The sequence below is a fragment of the Phasianus colchicus genome, chromosome 19 (genome assembly GCF_987193195.1).
Source record: "Phasianus colchicus chromosome 19, bPhaCol1.hap1.1, whole genome shotgun sequence".
NCBI classification, from domain to species: Eukaryota; Metazoa; Chordata; class Aves; order Galliformes; family Phasianidae; genus Phasianus; species Phasianus colchicus.
The window spans coordinates 8,776,424-8,796,158 of NC_143454.1; the positions used below are offsets into that span (position 1 = coordinate 8,776,424).

At 52.8% G+C, this 19,735-nt stretch overlaps 2 protein-coding genes across 3 annotated transcripts in view; both read left to right on the forward strand.

Moving 5' to 3' along the window:
* Window positions 1-10,398, forward strand: part of CFAP77 (cilia and flagella associated protein 77) — a 52,399-nt gene extending 42,001 nt beyond the window's left edge. The window contains exons 4-6 of one of the 2 annotated variants that reach the window (XM_031601769.2): window positions 365-467; window positions 1,911-2,012; window positions 7,033-7,225. In XM_031601769.2, the coding sequence (XP_031457629.2) occupies window positions 365-467; window positions 1,911-2,012; window positions 7,033-7,074 (247 nt within the window). In that variant the 3' untranslated portion in view covers window positions 7,075-7,225. Of the gene's footprint in view, window positions 1-364; window positions 468-1,910; window positions 2,013-7,032; window positions 7,226-10,178 lie in introns of those variants that run through there. The other variant, XM_031601768.2, reaches the window with a different exon arrangement.
* A 4,064-nt stretch (window positions 10,399-14,462) lies between these two features.
* Window positions 14,463-19,167, forward strand: BARHL1 (BarH like homeobox 1). Its single transcript, XM_031601417.2, has 3 exons — window positions 14,463-14,895; window positions 17,558-17,780; window positions 18,873-19,167. The coding sequence occupies exons 1-3, from the start codon at window positions 14,463-14,465 to the stop codon at window positions 19,165-19,167; spliced, it is 951 nt and encodes a 316-aa protein (XP_031457277.2).
* The last annotated feature ends 568 nt before the right edge of the window (window positions 19,168-19,735 follow it).

The window sequence follows — 19,735 nt, forward strand, 5'->3', positions numbered from 1 at the left end:
CTCCCCAACAAGATGTGCAAGGACAAGGACTGATAAAAATTCAAGCTAGACATCCTCCATCACCTCCTCCCTTGGGTTTTTTGTTTGCTTCTGGGGGAGAAGAATAGCACCACAACCAGTGATAAGCAATATGCTGTCCTCAAGGCAAGAACCCTGCTGCTCCACTGCTGCCACTGCCAGTTCTACCTTCTGCAGTTTCTGATTAAAGCATCCTCACCTGGCAGGAGGAAAGCCTCAATAAGTCCAGGCTACAGCTGTGCCTCCACTTGGTCTCATGTTCCAGGAGTAGAGAGGGAATCAGCACAAGGAGATAGAGAGGTGTTAACCCTGGAGATTATATTGTCATGTTCTGAATGTTTTCCAGGCCTTCCACTCCCCTGTTTGACCTCCTCCAACACAAATACAAGGAGCTGTGGATGGAACAGCAGAGAGCACTGACTGCAGCACTCCGGCTGGAGAAGACAAAGGTAGTAACACTCCAACAACACTGCTGTTTGCTACCAGACATCAACTCCCACTGTCCCACCCACAGTAGATGGGCTTCTCCCAGTCACAGGGAGGTGTTTCAGCTAGGAAACCATTTTCCCTGCCTACTAGAAGACAAAGCCTCATAAAGATCAGTTTCCTCCTAGTCCAAATGGACCTAGCTCCAGACAGAACACGTCCTGCAGGTCGATGCTGTGAGAGTAAACTGCGGATGTGTGGGCCTGGAAGTGCTCTGGAGACAAAAGGGAAGCTTTTAAAAAGTATTTTTTCATTGGAAAGTGTATCAGCTTATTGGAAATGGAGCAAGCTCAGCGCAGTGGTGCTTTGATGAAAGCCTTGCTAAAGACTCAGGCAGCTCTCTGAAGACATCTCTCTGGCTATCATTAAACACCTGCTTACATCAATATGTCTCTAGTCACAGGGTGCCCACCTAAACTCCTGTTAAATTGAAATTGAAGCTCTAATGCTTTTTACATCACCACAGCACTAAAAAGCTCTACTGTAACAAAGAATTTGGTTTCAAATTATCGTTGGTATTTAATGCCATCCTCATGCCAGAAGCCCTGCAGATTGTCCTCTGGACGGCATCAGCTCTGCTCAGGTTTCCTGCAGCAGTGCATAAAAGAATGGAGCAGCCAACAAACATTCAAGGGGCCAACACCAGCCTTGATCCTGCCATGGCACAACAGATGCCCTCACCCCAAGCAGTTGTTAGAGCTGTTAAAAGTAACAATATTGTAATAACATTTAAAAGCAGCCAATGACTGTTTTATTAGTTAATGACTCAAGGAAGAGTCGAGCTAATATGGTAATGACCAATTTCAATGGGCTTACTGCCATCACAAAGTATGCTTTATAGTGGAACTGCTATACAGTGTTCTTAATTAGCAGCTACTTTATGAACGCACAAGCCGAGGATGTTGGAAAAATGCATCCCTAACTTATCTATTAATGACTGATGTTTTAATCACTAAGTTCCCTCCATCAAATTCCTGAATTCTGCAACCACCAATTACTGAGTTAAGCAACACAGACCTACCAACTAGACCACAGAGTGGACAGATTCCCTGTTTCAATTAATTAGGAGAGCAACACATCAAACAGTCAGGAAACCCCCCCTCTGTTGAGGGTGGTGGAAGTGACTTTCCCAGCTGGTGATGAGCCATTGCTCTAGTTCAGGGTTCCACACAGGCAAAAATCACCTCACTGAGATGAATAAAACTGAAAGTTGGCTGTTGCCCAGAATTTCCTTATCAGTATGTTTTAGGTATCAGCATTAACTGCACGGATGTGAAAAACCAGACACATCAGGGTGATCCAAAATGACTTACAGACTAGATCATCCCAGTGTCATTACATTTCAAGACACAGATGTGACATACAGAACCTTGCAGCCATTTCAGCCTGTTCTCGTTCATCTTTAGACACAGAAGGACAAAGTGCGCGACACCCGCACCACGCTCCTCCGAAAAAACCCAGTGCCTCCAAAGGAGGAGTCCTTTTGGCACCTGCCTCACCTGGAAAAGGTATGAACCATTTGAACTTAGGAACACCTTCTAACTTCACTCAGGTTCCCTGGGATGTCTCTTATCTCATAAAGGTAGATATAAGGCTCTTAGCTGAAAGCCTACCAAGGCCCAGACCCCATAGCATTCCCCCGCTGGATGTGTTTAAACTCCATTATATTTTGAACCTGGAAAAGGGGCAGCAGTTAGCAGGTAAAGGGCTTATTGTCTAACTTGTGGGCACTTCTGTGATCTTCATCAGATCAGAAGCACCTTATTATACCTCCCATCAGTACTGACATGGTCTTTGTTCTCCGTTGATATTCCTGCAACTGCTCTACATGACCATAACAATAATAAGCCTACTTTATCACCTCTCACCATAACTAATAACTAACTCAAGCCACACCAGATTAAAGTGTTTCAAGACTGTAACACAATGGAAAGCACAGCAATGACAGCAGAGCAACAAGGCCCCAGGCTGCACACAGTGAAGATTTGTTCAAATGCAGCAGCACGGGCACAGAAATAAAGGAAAGAAGATGCTTACCTTCAGAAGGCCTCAGATATGCAGGGATCTCCAGCAAGAAACACACCCCTTCACTGCCAACCCTTAAATGAGGTCTGGGCAGGGGTGGATCCTGGCTCCAGCCCTTTCATCATTCAGTGTATTGCATACACCTGAGCTCCCCTGGGTTGGCCCTGCCTTCACACCAGGTGCTGTCACTGCTTCAAGCCCTGACAGCATTTCTGCTACACAGACTCATTTTCATCCCAACAGTTGGAGATTCCCAGAAAGCATATGCTCATGATATCTCCCTGAACTACTTGTTTGATAATATTCACCCTGAGACTGAGCAAAGGGTCTAGCTAGGCTACAGATGTGCAAGACAATTCCTTGAACTGATCCAAATAAGAGCTAAGATGATGATGTCTTATTCTAGCAATGGGATCTGGACATCGTCCTGAATTCATCTGCACATCCTGCTGTGCTCTGTGATACCTGTGTGAATTCTCCTAGCTTTGTTTGTGGTGTAAAATGCAGGGAAACTTCAAGTGAAAATCTAGGAGACATTTTAGAAAGGTAGAAATAGGAGTTGAGCAAGAGAAATGGAAAGGAGACACCAGAAAATCTGAAAGCACTGAAGCCCTGCAGAGAGTTGACATGGTCAAAATCATATCTGGCATTGATAGATACTATTGCAAAGAGCCTCTCAATCTTCTATTCCAGCCCTGGTTCTGATGGTTCTGGTTGTTGAGGTTTTTTTGTACCATGCTATAGATTTTTAACTGCAGTTTAAAACAATGAAGGAGCCTTGTAACTTCCTGAAGCTAATTTACTTGTACAAGTTGGAGAGTTTCAACCAAGAAATGTATTTTGCACCACCTTGATGTATTCCTCTTACATCCTGTCTAAGACTGTCCGATTAGCATATGTCAGTAATCATTTATCCCAGCTGCCTGTCAGCACAAAGCTGCTGCTGCGGCTCGTGTCAGGGAAAGAACATGACCGATCGCTGTTAAACAGATTGTGTAAGTCACACGAGATACTGGGGCAAGCCTTCTCTTTAGAGCTCCTCTCACCCCAGACCTTTCCATCACTATTCATTTTTCAGCCTCCGTTTTCCTTTGTGCTTTCCCTTTTGTTTCATCCGTGATTGCGGTTGGATTCCCCCCACAGCCACAGGTCTCAAACACCACCTGAGTCTTTCCCCCCTCTTTTCTTCTTCCTTCCTCCTCTTCCTCTCTTTCTCAGGAACAGCATCCAGGGAGGAGAAAGACCACTTTACACAGCATCTTCTATTTTCTGCATTCCTTTCTCATTACGTTAACCTGGAAGGCTCGCCTTTCCCTAGCTGCAGATCTAACAGGCACTGTTCATGTTAGAACTTGGATCAGGAAATTAATTGCTTAGTTGTGTTTCAGTGCATGGTTTCCTGCATGGAAAAGCAAGTTCTCAAACATCCATAAAAGTGTACCTAGTTAAGAGCAGAAATACCTCAAGGGAAGCTGTTGGCTTCGAAGAATGCTTGATAGACTCCAAACTGTGCTTTTACCGTCTCTATAAGTTTGGGTTCTTTGAAAGCAATAGCCTTGAGACACAAGCTGGCCTAACCCTTAACCCAAACTCAGCCAAACTCAGGCAGTCACCACCATCCCCCTCTTTTAGAAGTGAGACAAAGTGCAGCACTCCAAAGAGGTAAGGGAGAGTTTGCTCATACACCATTACTGTTCTCATGACTGTATCTTTGGACTAATCACTAGATCTGTGCAAGACCTGGCACCATGCTAGAGCTCATGGAGGAAGCAGGAAAGAAAACAAAGAAGCTTTGCCCTCCCCTTAATTGCCTCTGCCTGCTCCCTGCACTGCCATGGCTGCATGGCATTACCTAGTCAATGAGTTGCTAAAGTATAGACAAATTGACTGTTTTCATTTGGTTTCAGCCCCAGTGCTTTAGAATAATGGCCCACACCATTAGGCTAACCGTGTGGTTTGCACACCCTCTCACACCAGGGGCTCTCCAGCTCTGCGTCTCGCTCTGCAGGTCTGACCTGGCGCATGGTCCCCTGGGCCCCCCAGACCCCCCGCTCATGGACTGAGGCAGGGTATGGGGAGCCAGTCATGTCCTGGTGGGCAGTTCATTAGGGGAAGTTGAACTAGAGGGGTTTTTACATTTATCTGTTACAAATCCAAAAGAAGTTAACTCCTTGCTCACCTCAGCAAGGCATTCCTACTGCCCTCCCCTTCCTCAACCACCCCCAAGGCAAAAGGTCTCCATCTTGTTCCGCCTGCAGCAATCTGATCCCTCAGCTCAGGTTCTGCTACACAGCTGGAACCATGCACCAGGACTTCCTTTTTGTCTGCACTACATTCCCCGGGGTCTATAAGAGCTCAGACACCCAGCATGTACAAAAGCATGTATCCTGTCCTCGTGTCTCCCATCACTAACGTTGCATTGACCTGGGCAAAATGGCATCTCCAGTGTCAAATTCTGGACAAGATGTTGCTGCCAAAATACACCATCCCTAAAGGATTGCTGTCTGCAGAGAGCCAGTGCAGGGCGAGGCTTCGGCTGCCTCCATCTGAATCTCTGATGGCCATAATCCAAACCAAGAATATTTGATGGCCATAATCCAAACCAAGAATATCTGATGGCCATCATCCAAACCAATGACCAACACAGGATCTTCAACAATAGATTTTCAGGGCTCTGTCAAATCAGTCCAGAAAGGCATTTGTTTTGGTAGCAGCACTTCATGATGTGGAAGGACAGAATTTGCACATGTGTCAAAACAGCTCTGTACTCTGTGTGTCACTGACACACAAAATATTGTCTTTTCTTTGCTCATTAGAGAATCCCAACTTGCAAACACATTCAAGGAGGCTTTCCAGAGAGAATATTCTTGTTTACTTGACCAAACAGGGGGAGGAAAGAAAATGCAGCAACTTTGGACAACATTTTTGTCAACGTGTGCTGCCTTCCTGAGCAGATGAAACGAGCTGTGCTCGATGCACGATATGAATAAGCGATAAGCAATTGACGAGCAAGTGTTCGGGTACCTTGGCAAAAGACTTAATTTGCAACCTGGCACAAAATCAAAGGCTCTGTCAACGACTGAGCGGCTCTCCCGCGTATGCCTTGCATTACCTGGGAAAGCTCTGTCAGGTAAATTTCCAGTGAAAGTAATTAGAGGAATCCCCACTGTATAAACTTTGCAGCAAAATTCTGGGCTCCAGAATTTGATTCTCACCAGGGATCCGATACCTGCTCACAGCCTGATCCTTCGTCAGAATTAACAGTTGAGGTTTAAGACATACACACAGAAATGTTCTGCATTTTTTTTTAATGCCTTACCTCTATTTTTGTCTGAAGAGCTGAACTGACAAGCATGGCTCATGTAATCCTGCAATTGTTGCCTTGTCAGAAAAGCCATAGACTGTGCTTAACCAACCTGTGCTTGATACATGCTTTGGGATGGCTTTGCGGTGCAGCACTGGTCCTCCCAGGTTTGAGGGGACAACAGAAATTCTTGGAGTTGGGGCCTGGATAGCACATAGATCAAAGCAAGCTTTCTGTCACCATGACACCAGATCAAACCTCTCTTCTGAAGTTGAATTTTGGCTAAAAAACGGTCTCACCTGATGGCTGGTCAGTGGCCAAAGTGAAATGAATGGAGGGTAAGGGAGAGGAGCCAGGATTCTTTGGATTTTCTTGTTTTGCCTAACATAGGAACTACCAACAACACAACTGCTGGGAGCAACCTATATCAGATCATAGCAATGCATTTCTATGGTCTGGTCTTTCCCAGTATCCCTTCACACATACCTGTACACTCAGCCTCTCCATTGTACCCTACTCTCCCCTCTGCCACCCCCAGTCCTTCCTTCACCTCAGAGGTATGGTAGAATCATAGAATCATTAAGATTGGGAAAGACTCCTAAGATCAACTAATCCAAACATCAACCCATCACCACCATGTCCACTAAACCTCCATGGTAGACCATTCTTCCTCTGCCATTTCACTGCTCTCCAACATCTCCTGGTTGACAGCAACAAAACAGCATAAAAAGAAAAAGAAAAAAAAAAAGAAAGAAAAGGGAAAAGATATTTAGATCTGGCCTGCAGATATTTAGATCTGCCCCAGTCCAGAAGCCCCCAGACCGTGTAAGGTCGTGACTTCCAGTATCAGAGTGAACCAAGCCAGAGACCCAAGCCTGCTGAGCCCTGCAGTGTGAGGCACAGTGCAGCTCAGCATCCCTCTGCTCAGCCTCACTGCCTGGGAAATCTCCATGCCAGGCTCCAGCTGCACCCTGATGTCCAAGGGCAGCATGAGCAGCTGCTGGCACCCAGGGCTCATTGCTGTTAGAGATTCAACCGTGAAGGAACAGATCTGGGGTGCTTGCAGCCTCATGGATTGCAGTGGAGTGAAACCACAAATGCTGTGCTGTCTTCCAGGTAAGCCCCTACCATTGCTACTTCCTCGTACAAATCCACAGGAATGGATTGAGTTTCATTCATGGCCATTCTGCCTTCTGTAGGGACTCTGTCTGCCACCTGACAACTTCATTTCCATGGCATGAAAGGGCTCCAACTCAAAATCTCAAACTGCCCAAACCGAGCGAGCTGTGAAACCCAGCAAACGTCTGCAGCCCTTCTTTGCAGGAGGGAAAAAAACGCGAAGTCTCAGTGGGGCAATAAACCAAGCATTTTCTGAAGCCTTTGCACACACATGGACCATTTAGCCCAAACTCCTTTGTCCTTGATTTCCTTATCTTCTCAGAATTAGAAAGGTGGGGAGAGAAGACCCAACCCATTCATTAAGCAACTTCAGGACGAAACCACCGGGAAAAACCGCAGTGTTTGTAACCCTGATAACCCAACACAGCCCTGTGAGCACAGCTCAGCTTGGACGGAATAACGTCTGTTTTAAAAATACCTGCCTCTCCCTAACTTGTCATGGCATTTGTTGACAACCCTATTGAAAGCCGCTCTCAGTGCAGCTGTGAAGGATCTTTCAGCACCTCTTTCTCTTTCCTAGACAGTTTTTGAAAGGGAGGGGAAGGAAGAAAAAAAAAAAAAAAAAAAAAAAAGCCATCAATACAGGGGGAAAAAGGCATCAGCAGCCAACATCAGCTGATGAAGCGCCTCACCTGGGCCCCCAGCGCACCGCCTCCAATTAAATCAAAATGGTTTGTTTTTAATGGTCTTTTACACTGACAAGTGGGCTATCATTCCAGGCCTAGAGAGCTGTCAGGGAGCCGAGGCAAATCCTCCGTTGATAATGCCCAATGCTTCCAATTAGGAGCCGAGGCCGCTCCTGGCGCACTAACGATTCCCCAGCCTCCCCCAAGGCCCCTTCGGCGCTGGCTGTTTCGTCTTCCCTCTTCCTCCGCCGCAAATTACTGACACAAAACGGAGGCGCCCCGGTGCCTCCTCACCACGCCGGGCCCCGGCCCTGTTGGATTTAATGAGGCGATGGAAGTTTTTGCGGATCTTTCGCTAAATTCTTTTCTTGTTTGACAGCTGCTTGAGTGTTGACCTTATAAAAGATTTAGTGTTTCTCATTATTTTCTGTCAAGCTTTACAAGTGATAGCTTCACGGAAATCATTTGCATCTCGATGCGCGCGCGGTTCTGTCTGTACGGGGATGCTCGGTGCAGCTCTGTGTGAGTACAGCACCCATACATTGTGTGCTTTATTCCCTCCTCCCCACCAAAAAAAAAAAAAAAAAAAGAATCTACAAACACGATCCTGTTGTTTTGTGTCGTTTTGGGAAAAGAAAAAACAGGAGAAGGCTTGAAAGGCCCAGGGTTTCTCAGGCTCTGTAAATGAGGGAGGTTTTGAAAAAGGAACAGAGATTGGTTTCCTGTAAAGAGAGCTCAGGAAAGTGTTTTGTCACCCACTAAAAGCATTCGATCAAATGGATGATGGAGGTTGGGTTGGGTGTAAGGGCGGCTATGTTGCAGAAGCAAGGAATGGCAGAAGTGGTGCTGGGAGACCCCTGGGCTTCTCAGTGCCTCCCATGCATCATTGCAAAGCTGCATCCTAAGCCCACTCTCCCCTTGCAGCTCCCATGTACCTCCCACCAGGAGCTGACCTGCCTGACCACCCAGCAGCACCCAGAAACCATCCTTGGGATGCTGCCTCAGGGAGCTCTGCCTACCCTACTTCTTATGTCTCTCTCTGTTATTGGTTCTCCTCTTATGGACCTGTCTGCTTGCACCATGCACAATGCTTGACAAGGGATCTCTTACAGACCTCCAGTTTAAAACATGAGTGTTACTCATAAATCCAAATGAAAACAACACCACTAAATCTTTAATATGTATTTCGGGGGCCAAGTTTGTTTTACTGCCCCTCTAACTCTTTGCAGCAAGGGCTGATGTTAAAGCACCCCATCTAAAAGTGTCCTGTGAGCTCCAATTTGTCAATAAATATGCAAAGAGCAAATCATTGCTTCTAATGAGCAGAAAGAAACTGCAACTCCATCATCCTGCAAAGGAAACCACCACGCTGCAACCTGTCCTGCTACGGCCAAAGCTCTGAACCTGAAATTAAAACCAAGTCCAGTTGTAACAGCCCATAACCACATCAGAGCAACGGTGAAGATCATCAGCTGTCTCTACAGAAAGTACCATTGGGTTCATCATTTAAAATATGAATCAGAAGAATCAGAGATGTGGATCCATCACCGGCACCGACTTCTCACAGCAGTCTGTCACAGGAAGACCTCTGACCCAGGGACACCCTTATCTTGTCTCTCATTACTGACCTGGGACTAATCCATACACCTCAGGTATCCCTCATTATGAGGGGGTTCCTCATTTTTTAACACAGCACTTGTTCCCTGCCTTACACCTGGTGCTTCCCACTTACTCATGCTGTGGCATCACTCACAACTTTGTCAAGGACTCCGCTAATTTTAATTACAGCCGGCGGTGGCTCAGTGTGACATTTCTCACCCAGGAGCATTGCACCAGCCTGGAGTGAACAAACTGCTGCTGCCTCCCCTGTGGCCTCAACTCAACCCCACACAGAAATGTTGCCCTGCCCAGCTCCCAGGAAACATGGCCAAGAGAAGCAGCTCAGCTGTCCTTACATACAGACAACAGATTTTTCTAACAACCCCAGCTCTGGTCCCACACAGGTCAGAGGGAAGAACTGCTGCATCTGCAGAGGGAAGTCAGAGCTGGTTTGGGGGGCAATGGGGCTGCCCACCCATCTCTGCAGCCTTGACTCTGCCTCCCTCATGCCCTCTCAGCCAGGGGTTGTGGGGAAGCAAGAACATCCAGAAACAGCTATCTGAAGTCAGGCACTCAAATGCAAATACAAGCACCCGGATGCCTTCCTCCAGAGAGGAGGAATAGCTAAATATGCTTTGTTTGTCTTGATTAATGAGATTACTAGCAAGCTTTTCAGGGCAAAGACTGCTGTGTATTTTTACATATGCAAAAGCTGACATCCATCCAGTCTGAGCAGGACAGGGGGGAGGGAAGCAGGAGGAAGCTCTGCACGTCCACATGAGGCAGATCTATGGCACAAGCATTGTCAGGGCCCCTGATGGTAAACCCATTCCAAACATGAAGACACACTCACACGTCTCAGTTTAAACCTGTATCTGCAACCTATTTTCCTTGGCCGGCTGCTCATGTAACCAATCATCTATCTGCTCCTTTTGCTATAGGTCAGGCCTCATCTCAGTACTTTTCCAGACTGTGATGCTCGTAAGAAGGCCTTCAGTGCCTGGAAGAAGCAGTTTCCTCCCCAGGGCAGCCATACAGCAAGCTCAGGTCAGAACCTCAGCCAGCATGGAGCCCTGCATCAGCCCCAGACATAGGATTTCTCAGGATTTAAAGAGTTATGTTCATGCAGATAAAGCCAAATAAATCAAACATGGAAGTCAAGATCCTGTTTCAGCCTGTTCATTGCTTGATGTCTGATGCACACCAACGCTTTCCTCAGTATGATCACCACAGACATTAGGCTCAGGGTAACAAGTCACAGTGCTAAGAGGGCAGTGCTTATAGCAACACACCTCCACGGAGGAAGGACAGTCTCCTCCCCTGCCTGTTCTGCACAAACATATTAAACTCAATCACATCCCGCTCAACACCAAGTCTAGGACAGCTCCAGAACCCATCAGTCCTTCCCACCCGGCTGCCAAGCAAGCTCCCCATTGCTGCCTGATTCAGCAAAGCTCTTGCCCGTTTGCCTGCATGCAGCCATCCCAGCACCTGCTGCAAGCCCTCTGCCAAACCGAGGCCCCTCCGCAGAGCTCTGTGTACACTCAGCCCTCGCCGATCCCTCGCGTACAGCCCGAGAACCGCTGCCATCCGGCGCCGTTCTGTGTTCCCCCTCTGCCAGCAGGGCAGACCCACACCCCGACCCCCCCGGCTCCATTCCCTGTCCCCGGTACCGGTACTGAGCCGGCCCCGCACGCCCCGGCGCTCCTTGTCCTGCAGTGACACCCACTGGTAACGCTGCTCCACCGCTGCCGCAGGCTCCCCGCCGCCCGCCCCGCTCGTTGCGGCCTTCGGGCTGATTTTTTTCCCCATTTCTCCCACCCGAACACCACTCCTATCCCGACAGCTCTGCTCTCTCTCATCCGGACACCCTCCGGCGAACGGCAGCGTCCCGAGGAAATGGGTTTTCAGGGCAGCTAGGTCTGCTTTATAGGAAAACTACAGGGTGTTGGAACTGAAAGAGCTCTATCCTGCAGACACATCAGTGCAGCACAGCACCTCTTGTCCCTCACCCCGATGTGGCAGAACATGCCCTGCCATGGCCAGCAGATCCCGTTCCTCCAGGGACACCCCATGGCTGCAGAGCAGGGGCTGACAGGGATGGGGACACCCATGTGGATAAACCATTTGGGATCCATCTGGGCAGTGGGACACGGAGGTAGCATGTCCTGGTGCTCCGCCAGCCTCACCCCTGGGACTGCTCCTAAGCTGCTTTTCAGCCTTCATGAAAGAGGGGCTGCCAGGGTGAATCTAGGCTCTGCTGCAAAGGGATTTGTCCATTAAGGTCCTGCACGGCCTCGGGTGCCCCAGGGTTCTGCAGGGCTCAGCTCAACCAAAGGAGAAAGCTTGCATCTGGGGTAGACCCACATTGACAATGTCACCACATGAATTAATGAGCTCCTAACTGCTGTAGAGGGGATGCCGTGCACAGGCAAAATGGGGGACATTTCTGCCTTGGAGAGTTCAGTTCTGAAATAATAATAATAATAATTAATTTTAATGAATGTCAGCCACACTGACATTAGAACATGAGCGGTGAGAACACCTGTAGCTGCTGAGAACACCAAGTGTGGCCTCAGAGTGACATGGTGCCTTGGCTGGGGATTGGCAGAATACTGTGTGCATTCAGGGCTGAGGACTGGACCCCTTCCCTGCCTGCACCCCACAGCTTTGCACAGAGAACAGAGTTGAACTGGAGATCTCCTTGTGACTGCCTGAAGGCCAGTGCTCAATTCAAGAGTGGGAACCCCAGCAGCAGGCTCACCATTCAAATCAGTCCCTACTTGTGCGGTTATAAGGCAATCCAAATCCCACCCATGATCCATCTTCTGGGTCCCATTCTTGGCCCCAAACCCAACCTCTGTGCTGTTCCAAGTGCCCATCTGCATCCCAAACAGAGTGCTACGGTTGGATTGGGTGGGTTACCAGAGCCTAGCATGCTGCAGAATGCTGAAAAACCCCATGGAGGTCTTTGCCCCATTTCTCACTGGGACCAGTTTGTGTGCATCTCTCGATCTGGTGGATGCTGCGAAAGCAATACCAGCAGATAAATCATAGAATCACAGAAACATTCAGGTTGGAGAAGACCTCTAAGATCCCCAAATTCAACCCCAACCCACCCCACCATACCCACTGACATATTCCTTAGTGCCACATCACGGTGGTTCTGGAACACCTCCAGGGACGGTGACTGCACCACTCCCTGGGCAGCTGTGCCAATGCCTGACCATCCTTTCACAGAAGGAATTTCTCTTAATATAAGAACATGGGGGGACGTGTAGCCCCGAGCCAGGTCCGTTGCACCCCCAGATTCGGGGCAGAGGCTGATGCAGCTTTCCCCCTGTCCCTGTCCACCTGCGGGGCTCCTTTGTTCCCTGCCCCGCTCACAGCCAGCCCTGAGCCGGGGCGGAGGGCAGGAGGTGGGGGGCCCTGCCTGGCCGCTGCCCGACAGCTGGCAGCCGTGCGGCCCGGGGGGGGCCCTGCCGCCTCCAAGCTGCCGGCCGAGAGCGGCTTTGGAAGAGGGACAAGATGCATCTGCCCGGCCGGGAAGGGGGGAAAAGGAAGAAATCGACTATTTGAGAAATAAGCCGCAGTATCTCTCTGAAATAGCACGGCTCCACGCACGCGGGTGCGGACGTTTTCCTCTTGTCTGCCCCCAGGAAAAGAGTCCGGGAGGAGGCAGGAGCGGTCGGAGCGGTCGGAAGGTGGGAGCCGTGCGGGAGGTGCGACAGCGGCGAAATGTCCCGACGGGGCGGGAGGGGGGAAAGAGAAACCGGGCTGTGCAGGGCGGGCAGCTCCAGCCGGGCCGGGGGGTTCGTCGGAGGGGTAATTGCCGAACTGACGGCAGCGCCGCCGCTCCGGAGCTCGGCACACGGTGGCCCCGCGTTTGCTTTTGCAAAAGGCTCTCCGCCCGTTCGCAACCGATTTCAACGAATGGATTCAACGAAATCCGCAGTTCCGAAGCTCAGCTCGGGCTCAGAGCTGCCGCCTCTGCGTTGGTGCTTCGGGAAGGGTTTCAGCGCTTTTCCTCACCGTTCGTTCTTTTTAATTATTATTATTTTGTATTTCGAACGATCAGCAAAACTTTCCCTGCACGGAGCGAGCGGCGGAGCAGTTAATTGCGGGGAGGCGAGCAGAAAGCAGCAACCCTCCGTATGCCCCCGACCCCCCCGCGGCTAATCACCCCATTACGAGCCCCATCAGCGCCATAATGACAGCAAAGAGGGCGGAAACCGCCCGGAAAGCGGGGGGACCCGGGCGGCAATTAATTCGCGTTAATCAAGCTGCAAGGTGTCTCCGGCGGAGAGTGACAGCCCCCAAAACGCCTCGCGGCCAATGGGCGCGTTCACACGGCTAAGGCGCGGGGGGAGAGCGAGCCGGAGCGGCACAAGTTCATTTTGTTCTCCTTTTTCTAATTGTTTAATTTCGTGTTAATTTTACACCAACACCCCCGGCCCCCACCGTGGGGAAGCCGCTGTCCGAGGTGCTGAAGTCGGGGTGGCTCCGGAGCTGTCCGAGGTCCTGAAATTGGCATCCGGAGTGACTCCGGGCGCTGGTCGCGGTGCTGACGCTTTGGCTCCGGTTTGACTCCGGTTCTCCCACTTCCCCCCCCCCCGCACCCCCCTTCCCGCCCCCCGGATCCCCCCCGGCGCTGTCCGAGGTGCTGTCGGGGAAGGGGGGCGCCACGGCGGCCCGAAGGCTCCCACCCCCTCCGCCCTCCCCTCGCCCTCCCCGTTGATTTCTGGATCATTAAGTGGTTAAGGCGCTGCGGAGCCCTCACTATCGATCGCTGCCTCCCCACCACCGGCTGGCAGCCCCCAGCCCCGCGGCTCCGGGCAAGGGTGGGGTGGCCGGGAAGGGGCCCCGGGTGAGGTCGGGGTCCGTCCCCCCCCCTCCCCACCCCCTCGGCGTCCAAAGTTTGACTCTGCCTCCCTCTCCCCCCTCTCCTGTCTGTCTGTCTGAGTGCAGCTGGGCGCGATGCTGAAGACGGAGAAGCCCTGGATGTAACGCGCGGCGCCTCGGAGAGCCCTGCAGCAATTGTTGCCCGGATCCCACGCTGAACTTTGCTCTTCTTTTTTTTTTTTCCCTTTTAGATTTTTTTTCCTTTTTTTTTTTTTTCCTTTCGCTTTTTGTTGTTGTCGTCGCCGTTATTGTTAATTACCAACCCGCTTCCGCCGCGCCCTCCCCGCCAATGCCTGTGTGAGCGCCGGCACCTCGCGGGGGCCATGGAGGGCTCCACCGGCTTCGGGATCGACTCCATCCTCTCGCACCGAGCCGGCAGCCCGGCCGTGCCCAAGGGGGACCCGCTGGTGGGCGACGGCCGCTCCCCGCTGGAGCTGAGCCCCCGCTCAGAGGGCAGCAGCGGGTGCCCCTCTCCACGTTCCCCGGAGGCGGCGGTGCGGCCGGGCCTGGACGCGCACCTGCAGCCGGGGCAGCTTTCGGCTCCCTCCCAGTCCCGAACCGTCACCTCCTCCTTCCTCATCAGAGACATCCTGGCCGACTGCAAGCCCCTGGCCGCCTGCGCGCCTTACTCCAGCACCAATGGACCTCACGGCGGGCAGGAGGCGGCGGGCAGGATCCCCACCAAACCCGGAGAGGACTTTAGGGAGAAAATTGAAAAAACCACCAGCAGCTCCTCCTCGGACTCCGAGTACAAAGGTAAGAACCGCGCAGCCCTTTGCGGGACCCGGGAGATAAAGGGGTGAGGGGAGCAGGGGGAACCCCCGAAATTAGAGCGGGCTCGGCACCAACTTGGGGAAACTTCGGGAGGGAACGACGGGGCCGTGCGCGGCGCGGGGCCGGGAGCGCCCGGGGGATGCGCAGAGCCGGGTTCCGCGGACAGAATTCGGTTCTTTCGTTCCTATCCGCGGGGAGAAAGGAAGGGAGAACCGCCCGGGAGAAAGCGAGGAAAATACAAGAAAAGAAATAATAATGCCAAATGAAATAATCACGGGTTTTGCCGGGTATTTCCCCTGCTCCGGTAAGAAACGAGTAAGAAAAGCCGGCGGGGTTGGATCCGATTTGTATTATCCGTGTTACTCTCGGTGTTGTTTTGGAGGTGGTTCGGAAAGGAGCACGGCAGCCCCAGGGCTGCGGGGAGGCGGCTGCGGCCTCGCGGGCCCCCACAGCCTCCGCCCGGGCCGGGGGGAACGGGAGCAGCATAAGGGGTGAGGGGGGGGGGGCATCGACGATCGCCCCCCCGGAGCCCGTTCTGCCGGCAGCTCCCGTCCTTCTCGCTCTCATCGCCCCAGCAAAACAAAAAAAAACAACAACAAAAAAAACACAACCGGGAAAATTGTAGGGCCGGGGGCGGCCCCGAAGAGCCTCGAAACGCCGCGGGGGGGTCCTCGTTGTGATCGGGGGACGGGGCCGGGGCTGGGAGTGAGGGGGGGGGCAGCGGGGATCGGCTCCAGCTCTGCGAAGGGATCGAAAACGGTCGCGATCCTCTCCGCGGATCTTGAGTTTGTTTGGTTGGGTTTTTTTGTTGGGGGGAGAAGATTGTTTGGTTTTGTTTGGTTGGTTTGGTTTGTAGGGTTTTTTTGTTTGTTGGTTGGTTGGTTTTTGGGGTGGGGGGGAGATGTGGCTTTTTTTTTGTGGGGTTTTCTTTACGCTTCCTGAATTCTCCCCCCGCAATTCTCGCAGCCTTTATCCCCTTTCCCCAAAAAAGGGCCGAGAGTGGAAAAAGCGAGAGAGGAAAGGAGGGAGGAACGGAGCGGGGCGGTCTGCAGGCGGGGAGACAGCTTAAATGGGGGGAACTCTGCTTAAGCAGGGAAGAAAACAACGCAGTCATGGGGGGAAAGCCTTAGTTAAACGGAGTGAAAACTCTTTATGCATGGAGGTAAAAACCCTGCTTGAATGGGGGAAAACCTTAAAAAAAAAAAAAAAAAAACCAGAAAAAATACTTCTTAACTAGGATTAAAAACAGTGCCCGATTGGAGTTGAAAGTCCTCGCGTAAATGGGGCAGCAGAGGAGGGCCGCAGGTCCCTCCGACCCCTTTTTGCCACTTCGGACATCACCTTTCTCGGACACCCCCCCGAGTTCCCGCACAGAGCGGGCGCCCAGAACCTGGAACGGCCCAAACCCCGCAGCTCAGATCCGTGCTTTTCTCCTTATTTCAGATCGGAGCGGCCGGGGCACAAAACACGGAGCCGCTCAGGGAACTTTTTTGGGAGCTCCGGGGGGGGCAGATTTACCTTTCTCGGAGTGCGGGTTGTGAAACTCCGCCAAACTTTGGGACCGGACCCGGACCCCCCATCCCCGCTGCTCTCATCTTCCTCCCCTCCTCCCCCGGCTCTCCGTGCCCGCTCGGCCGGAGCGGAGGGTTCCGGCTGAAGGCTTTCGCTCCCCGGTGGCTCAATTAACGGGATTATTGTCTTCCTACAGAGAGGCATCAGCTCGCGGCCCGCGCAGCCCCGGCCCCACTAACCCCCACCGCCGGGAAATTTAACATAAACCCGCAAAAACCCGCGGACGCCGATTTCTGCCACCTAATCCTTCGGGAGGGGGAGAGGGAGGGCACGGCGAGCACCAACACGGACTCTTTTTTTCTTTTTTTTATGATTATTTTGTTTTCTTTCTGTTCATTTTAAGCTTTTTCCCTCCCCTGTTGATATATATATATATTTTACGTATGTTTTTTCTCCCTGCTGTTTTCCTGTTTCTCGCTGATGTTTCTCAGCGTAGATCCCCGCCGGTGCGCGCAGCCCCGCTGCCGAACCGCGGTCCCCGACCTCTCGTTAGAGGCTAAAAAACGGCCCAAGCGGGGTCATCCCGCAGCATTTCGTTGTGAGGCTCCGGGAGGCCGAAGGCTCCGGGCCCAGAGACTTTTCTCTCTAAACATACGTTGCCTCAGCGTCTTTATTTTGGGGTTGGGTTTGTTTGGGGGTTTAAAAATTGTTTAAATAGAAATTTAAAAAAAAAAAAAAGAAGAAGAAGAAGAAGAAAAGAAAGGAAAAGAAAAGAAATAAAAGGAAAGGGGAAAAAAATAATAAGGGAAAGGAAAAATTTAAAAACGAGGGAAATGTATTTAAATAAGGAAGAAAAAAAAATAAACTGCGGCGTTTGCTGCCCGCCGGGTGGAGCGGCGCAGTTGGGGCTCCGGCGGCCCTGGCAGCACCGCACCGCACCGCCGGGCCGGGCTCACCGCGAGGCCCCACGGGTTCGAATTGAGGGAACTGCGGGACAAAAGCTGCGGGAATCCGCGCGGTGCCCGAGCTCTCTCCTCCCGTTTGTTGCTACCGCGCTTTGCCGCTTTCTTCTGAGCGCGTTTCCAGTCCCTTCCTGTCCTGATCCGGCCTCTCTTCCTCCCTCTCGGCCCAGTGAAAGAAGAAGGGGACCGGGAGATTTCCAGTTCCCGGGACAGCCCCCCGGTGCGGCTGAAAAAGCCTCGCAAAGCCCGCACCGCCTTCACCGACCACCAGCTGGCCCAGCTGGAGCGCAGCTTCGAGAGGCAGAAATACCTGAGCGTGCAGGACAGGATGGAGTTGGCCGCCTCCCTCAACCTCACCGACACGCAGGTGAAAACGTGGTACCAGAACAGAAGGTAAAAACGCACCGCTCGTCCCCTCCCGCCCCACCGCGCCGGGCCCCGTCCTGCCCCTCTCACGGCCCCGCAGCCCCGAGCACAGCGGTTCTGCATCCCGCACCGCCCCGCCCCGCAACCGGGGGGATGCGCACCCCCAGCCCCAGCCGGCGGGGAGCAGCGGGCTTCCAGCGAAACACAACAGCATAACACATCGGCCCATTAATAATAGATACCAATTACTGCTTTGGGCATCAATAATTAACACCCCTTACAGTAATTACACAATTATTATTATGATGAATAATTTACCGGGGGAAATAGGTTTAGCGCTTCAGCGACGAAACCGTAAAAGGGTTGAAGACATTTGACGGCTCCGATTGATTCATCCGGACGGCCCCTTCGGCGCTGTCCCCAAACCCGACGGAACGAGGGACACCGAGCCCCCCCCGATCCCTCTCTGCCCCCACATTTTAACCCTCTCCCCCTCCGATTTCAGCCCCACTTCACGCTCTGCAATGCCCGGCGGCTTTGCCAATCCGTCGAGGCTTTTAGGCGGTGTGGGGACGGCGGGTTCTATGCGGAAATTTAGGAGATACATGCGTACACGTAGACACGAACCCACACATATATATCATAAACGAATGCACAGCACCGACCCCGCGGTCCCACCCGGCAGCGCCGCTCCCAACCCCAGGGGCGGCCCGGAGAGCTCCGCGCTGATTTGGGAGAGCTACGCTGTCGGTTCTGCGCATCGCTCCGCGGTTCGGTGCCGGCGGAGCTGCCCGGTGCGCGTCCCGCACGAGATAAACGCAACGCGGTGCGGGATTCGTTACCCGCGGGCTGCGCACCGGGAAAGGTGGACCGTGTCGGTCGCGGTTTGGAACGCAGTGATTTGTATCGCGGCCACTTTAGGGCTCCGGAGCCTCCGGGCTGTTAATGTGGGCTACGTCCCTCCATCCCATCCCATCCTATCCCGGACACCCCGGGATCCAGCGGTAAGGGAGCAGAGCCTGAGAGAAGAGGTTGAGCAAGGGCGGGGGGAAAGAACAGGGAGCGTCCTTCAGAGCATCCCCATCCCTGACCCCCCTGTCTCGGCTTGTCCCCCCCCAGGACCAAATGGAAAAGGCAGACGGCGGTGGGCCTGGAGCTGCTGGCCGAGGCTGGCAACTACTCAGCCCTGCAGAGGATGTTCCCCTCGCCCTACTTCTACCCGCAGAGTTTGGTCTCCAACCTGGACCCCGGCGCTGCCCTCTACCTGTACCGCGGACCCAGCGCTCCGCCCCCGGCCCTACAGAGACCTTTGGTGCCCCGCATCCTCATCCACGGACTGCAGGGCGGCAGCGAGCCCCCCCCGCCCCTACCACCGCTGCCCGGCGTTCTGCCCCGGGCCGCGCAGCCCCGGTGAGCCCCGGCCCCGATCCCCGGGCGTGGGGGGGGCCGGAGAGAGCCAGCCCAGTCCTGGGGCCTCGAGCAAGCGACAGACTCCCGCTTCCCCCCTAAATATAAATATATATATATATATAAACGAGACCCCCCCCCCCTCCACACACACACAAACTTTTTTTTAATATATGAAGTACGAAAGAACAGAAAAAGCCCCCCCCCCCCAACCCTCTCCCGGCTCCGGGACTGCGGCCGCTTTACTCCGTTGTGCCCTCGGGGGGCAGCGATGTGGGTCCCTCCCCAACCCCACGCCCAATCCGAGGCTGCACCGGGGGCACGGGGAGGGGCTGCCCGGGGTGGGGGGGCGGAAGGGGGAAGGGGGAGGGCTTCGTTCCAAGCACTTGCCCGACCAGACCCCCCAGTACGGCCGGAGCCGGGGAGGCCCCTCCCCAAACGTCCCGGCCCCGCTCCGGGATCGGGAAGAACCGGGGGGTCCCGAACCCCAACCTCCGCCGCAGCGACACTTTGGGAGCTCCGTAACCGAAAATAATAATAATAAGGAAAAAAAAAAAAAAAAAAAAAGGGGAGAG

Coding starts and splice junctions, on each gene's coding strand:
- BARHL1 (XM_031601417.2), top strand. CDS start 14,463: ATGGAGGGCTCCACCGGCTTCGGGATCGACTCCATCCTCTCGCACCGA. Junction 14,896..17,557: donor CTCGGACTCCGAGTACAAAG/GTAAGAACCGCG, acceptor CTCTCGGCCCAG/TGAAAGAAGAAGGGGACCGG. Junction 17,781..18,872: donor ACGTGGTACCAGAACAGAAG/GTAAAAACGCAC, acceptor GTCCCCCCCCAG/GACCAAATGGAAAAGGCAGA.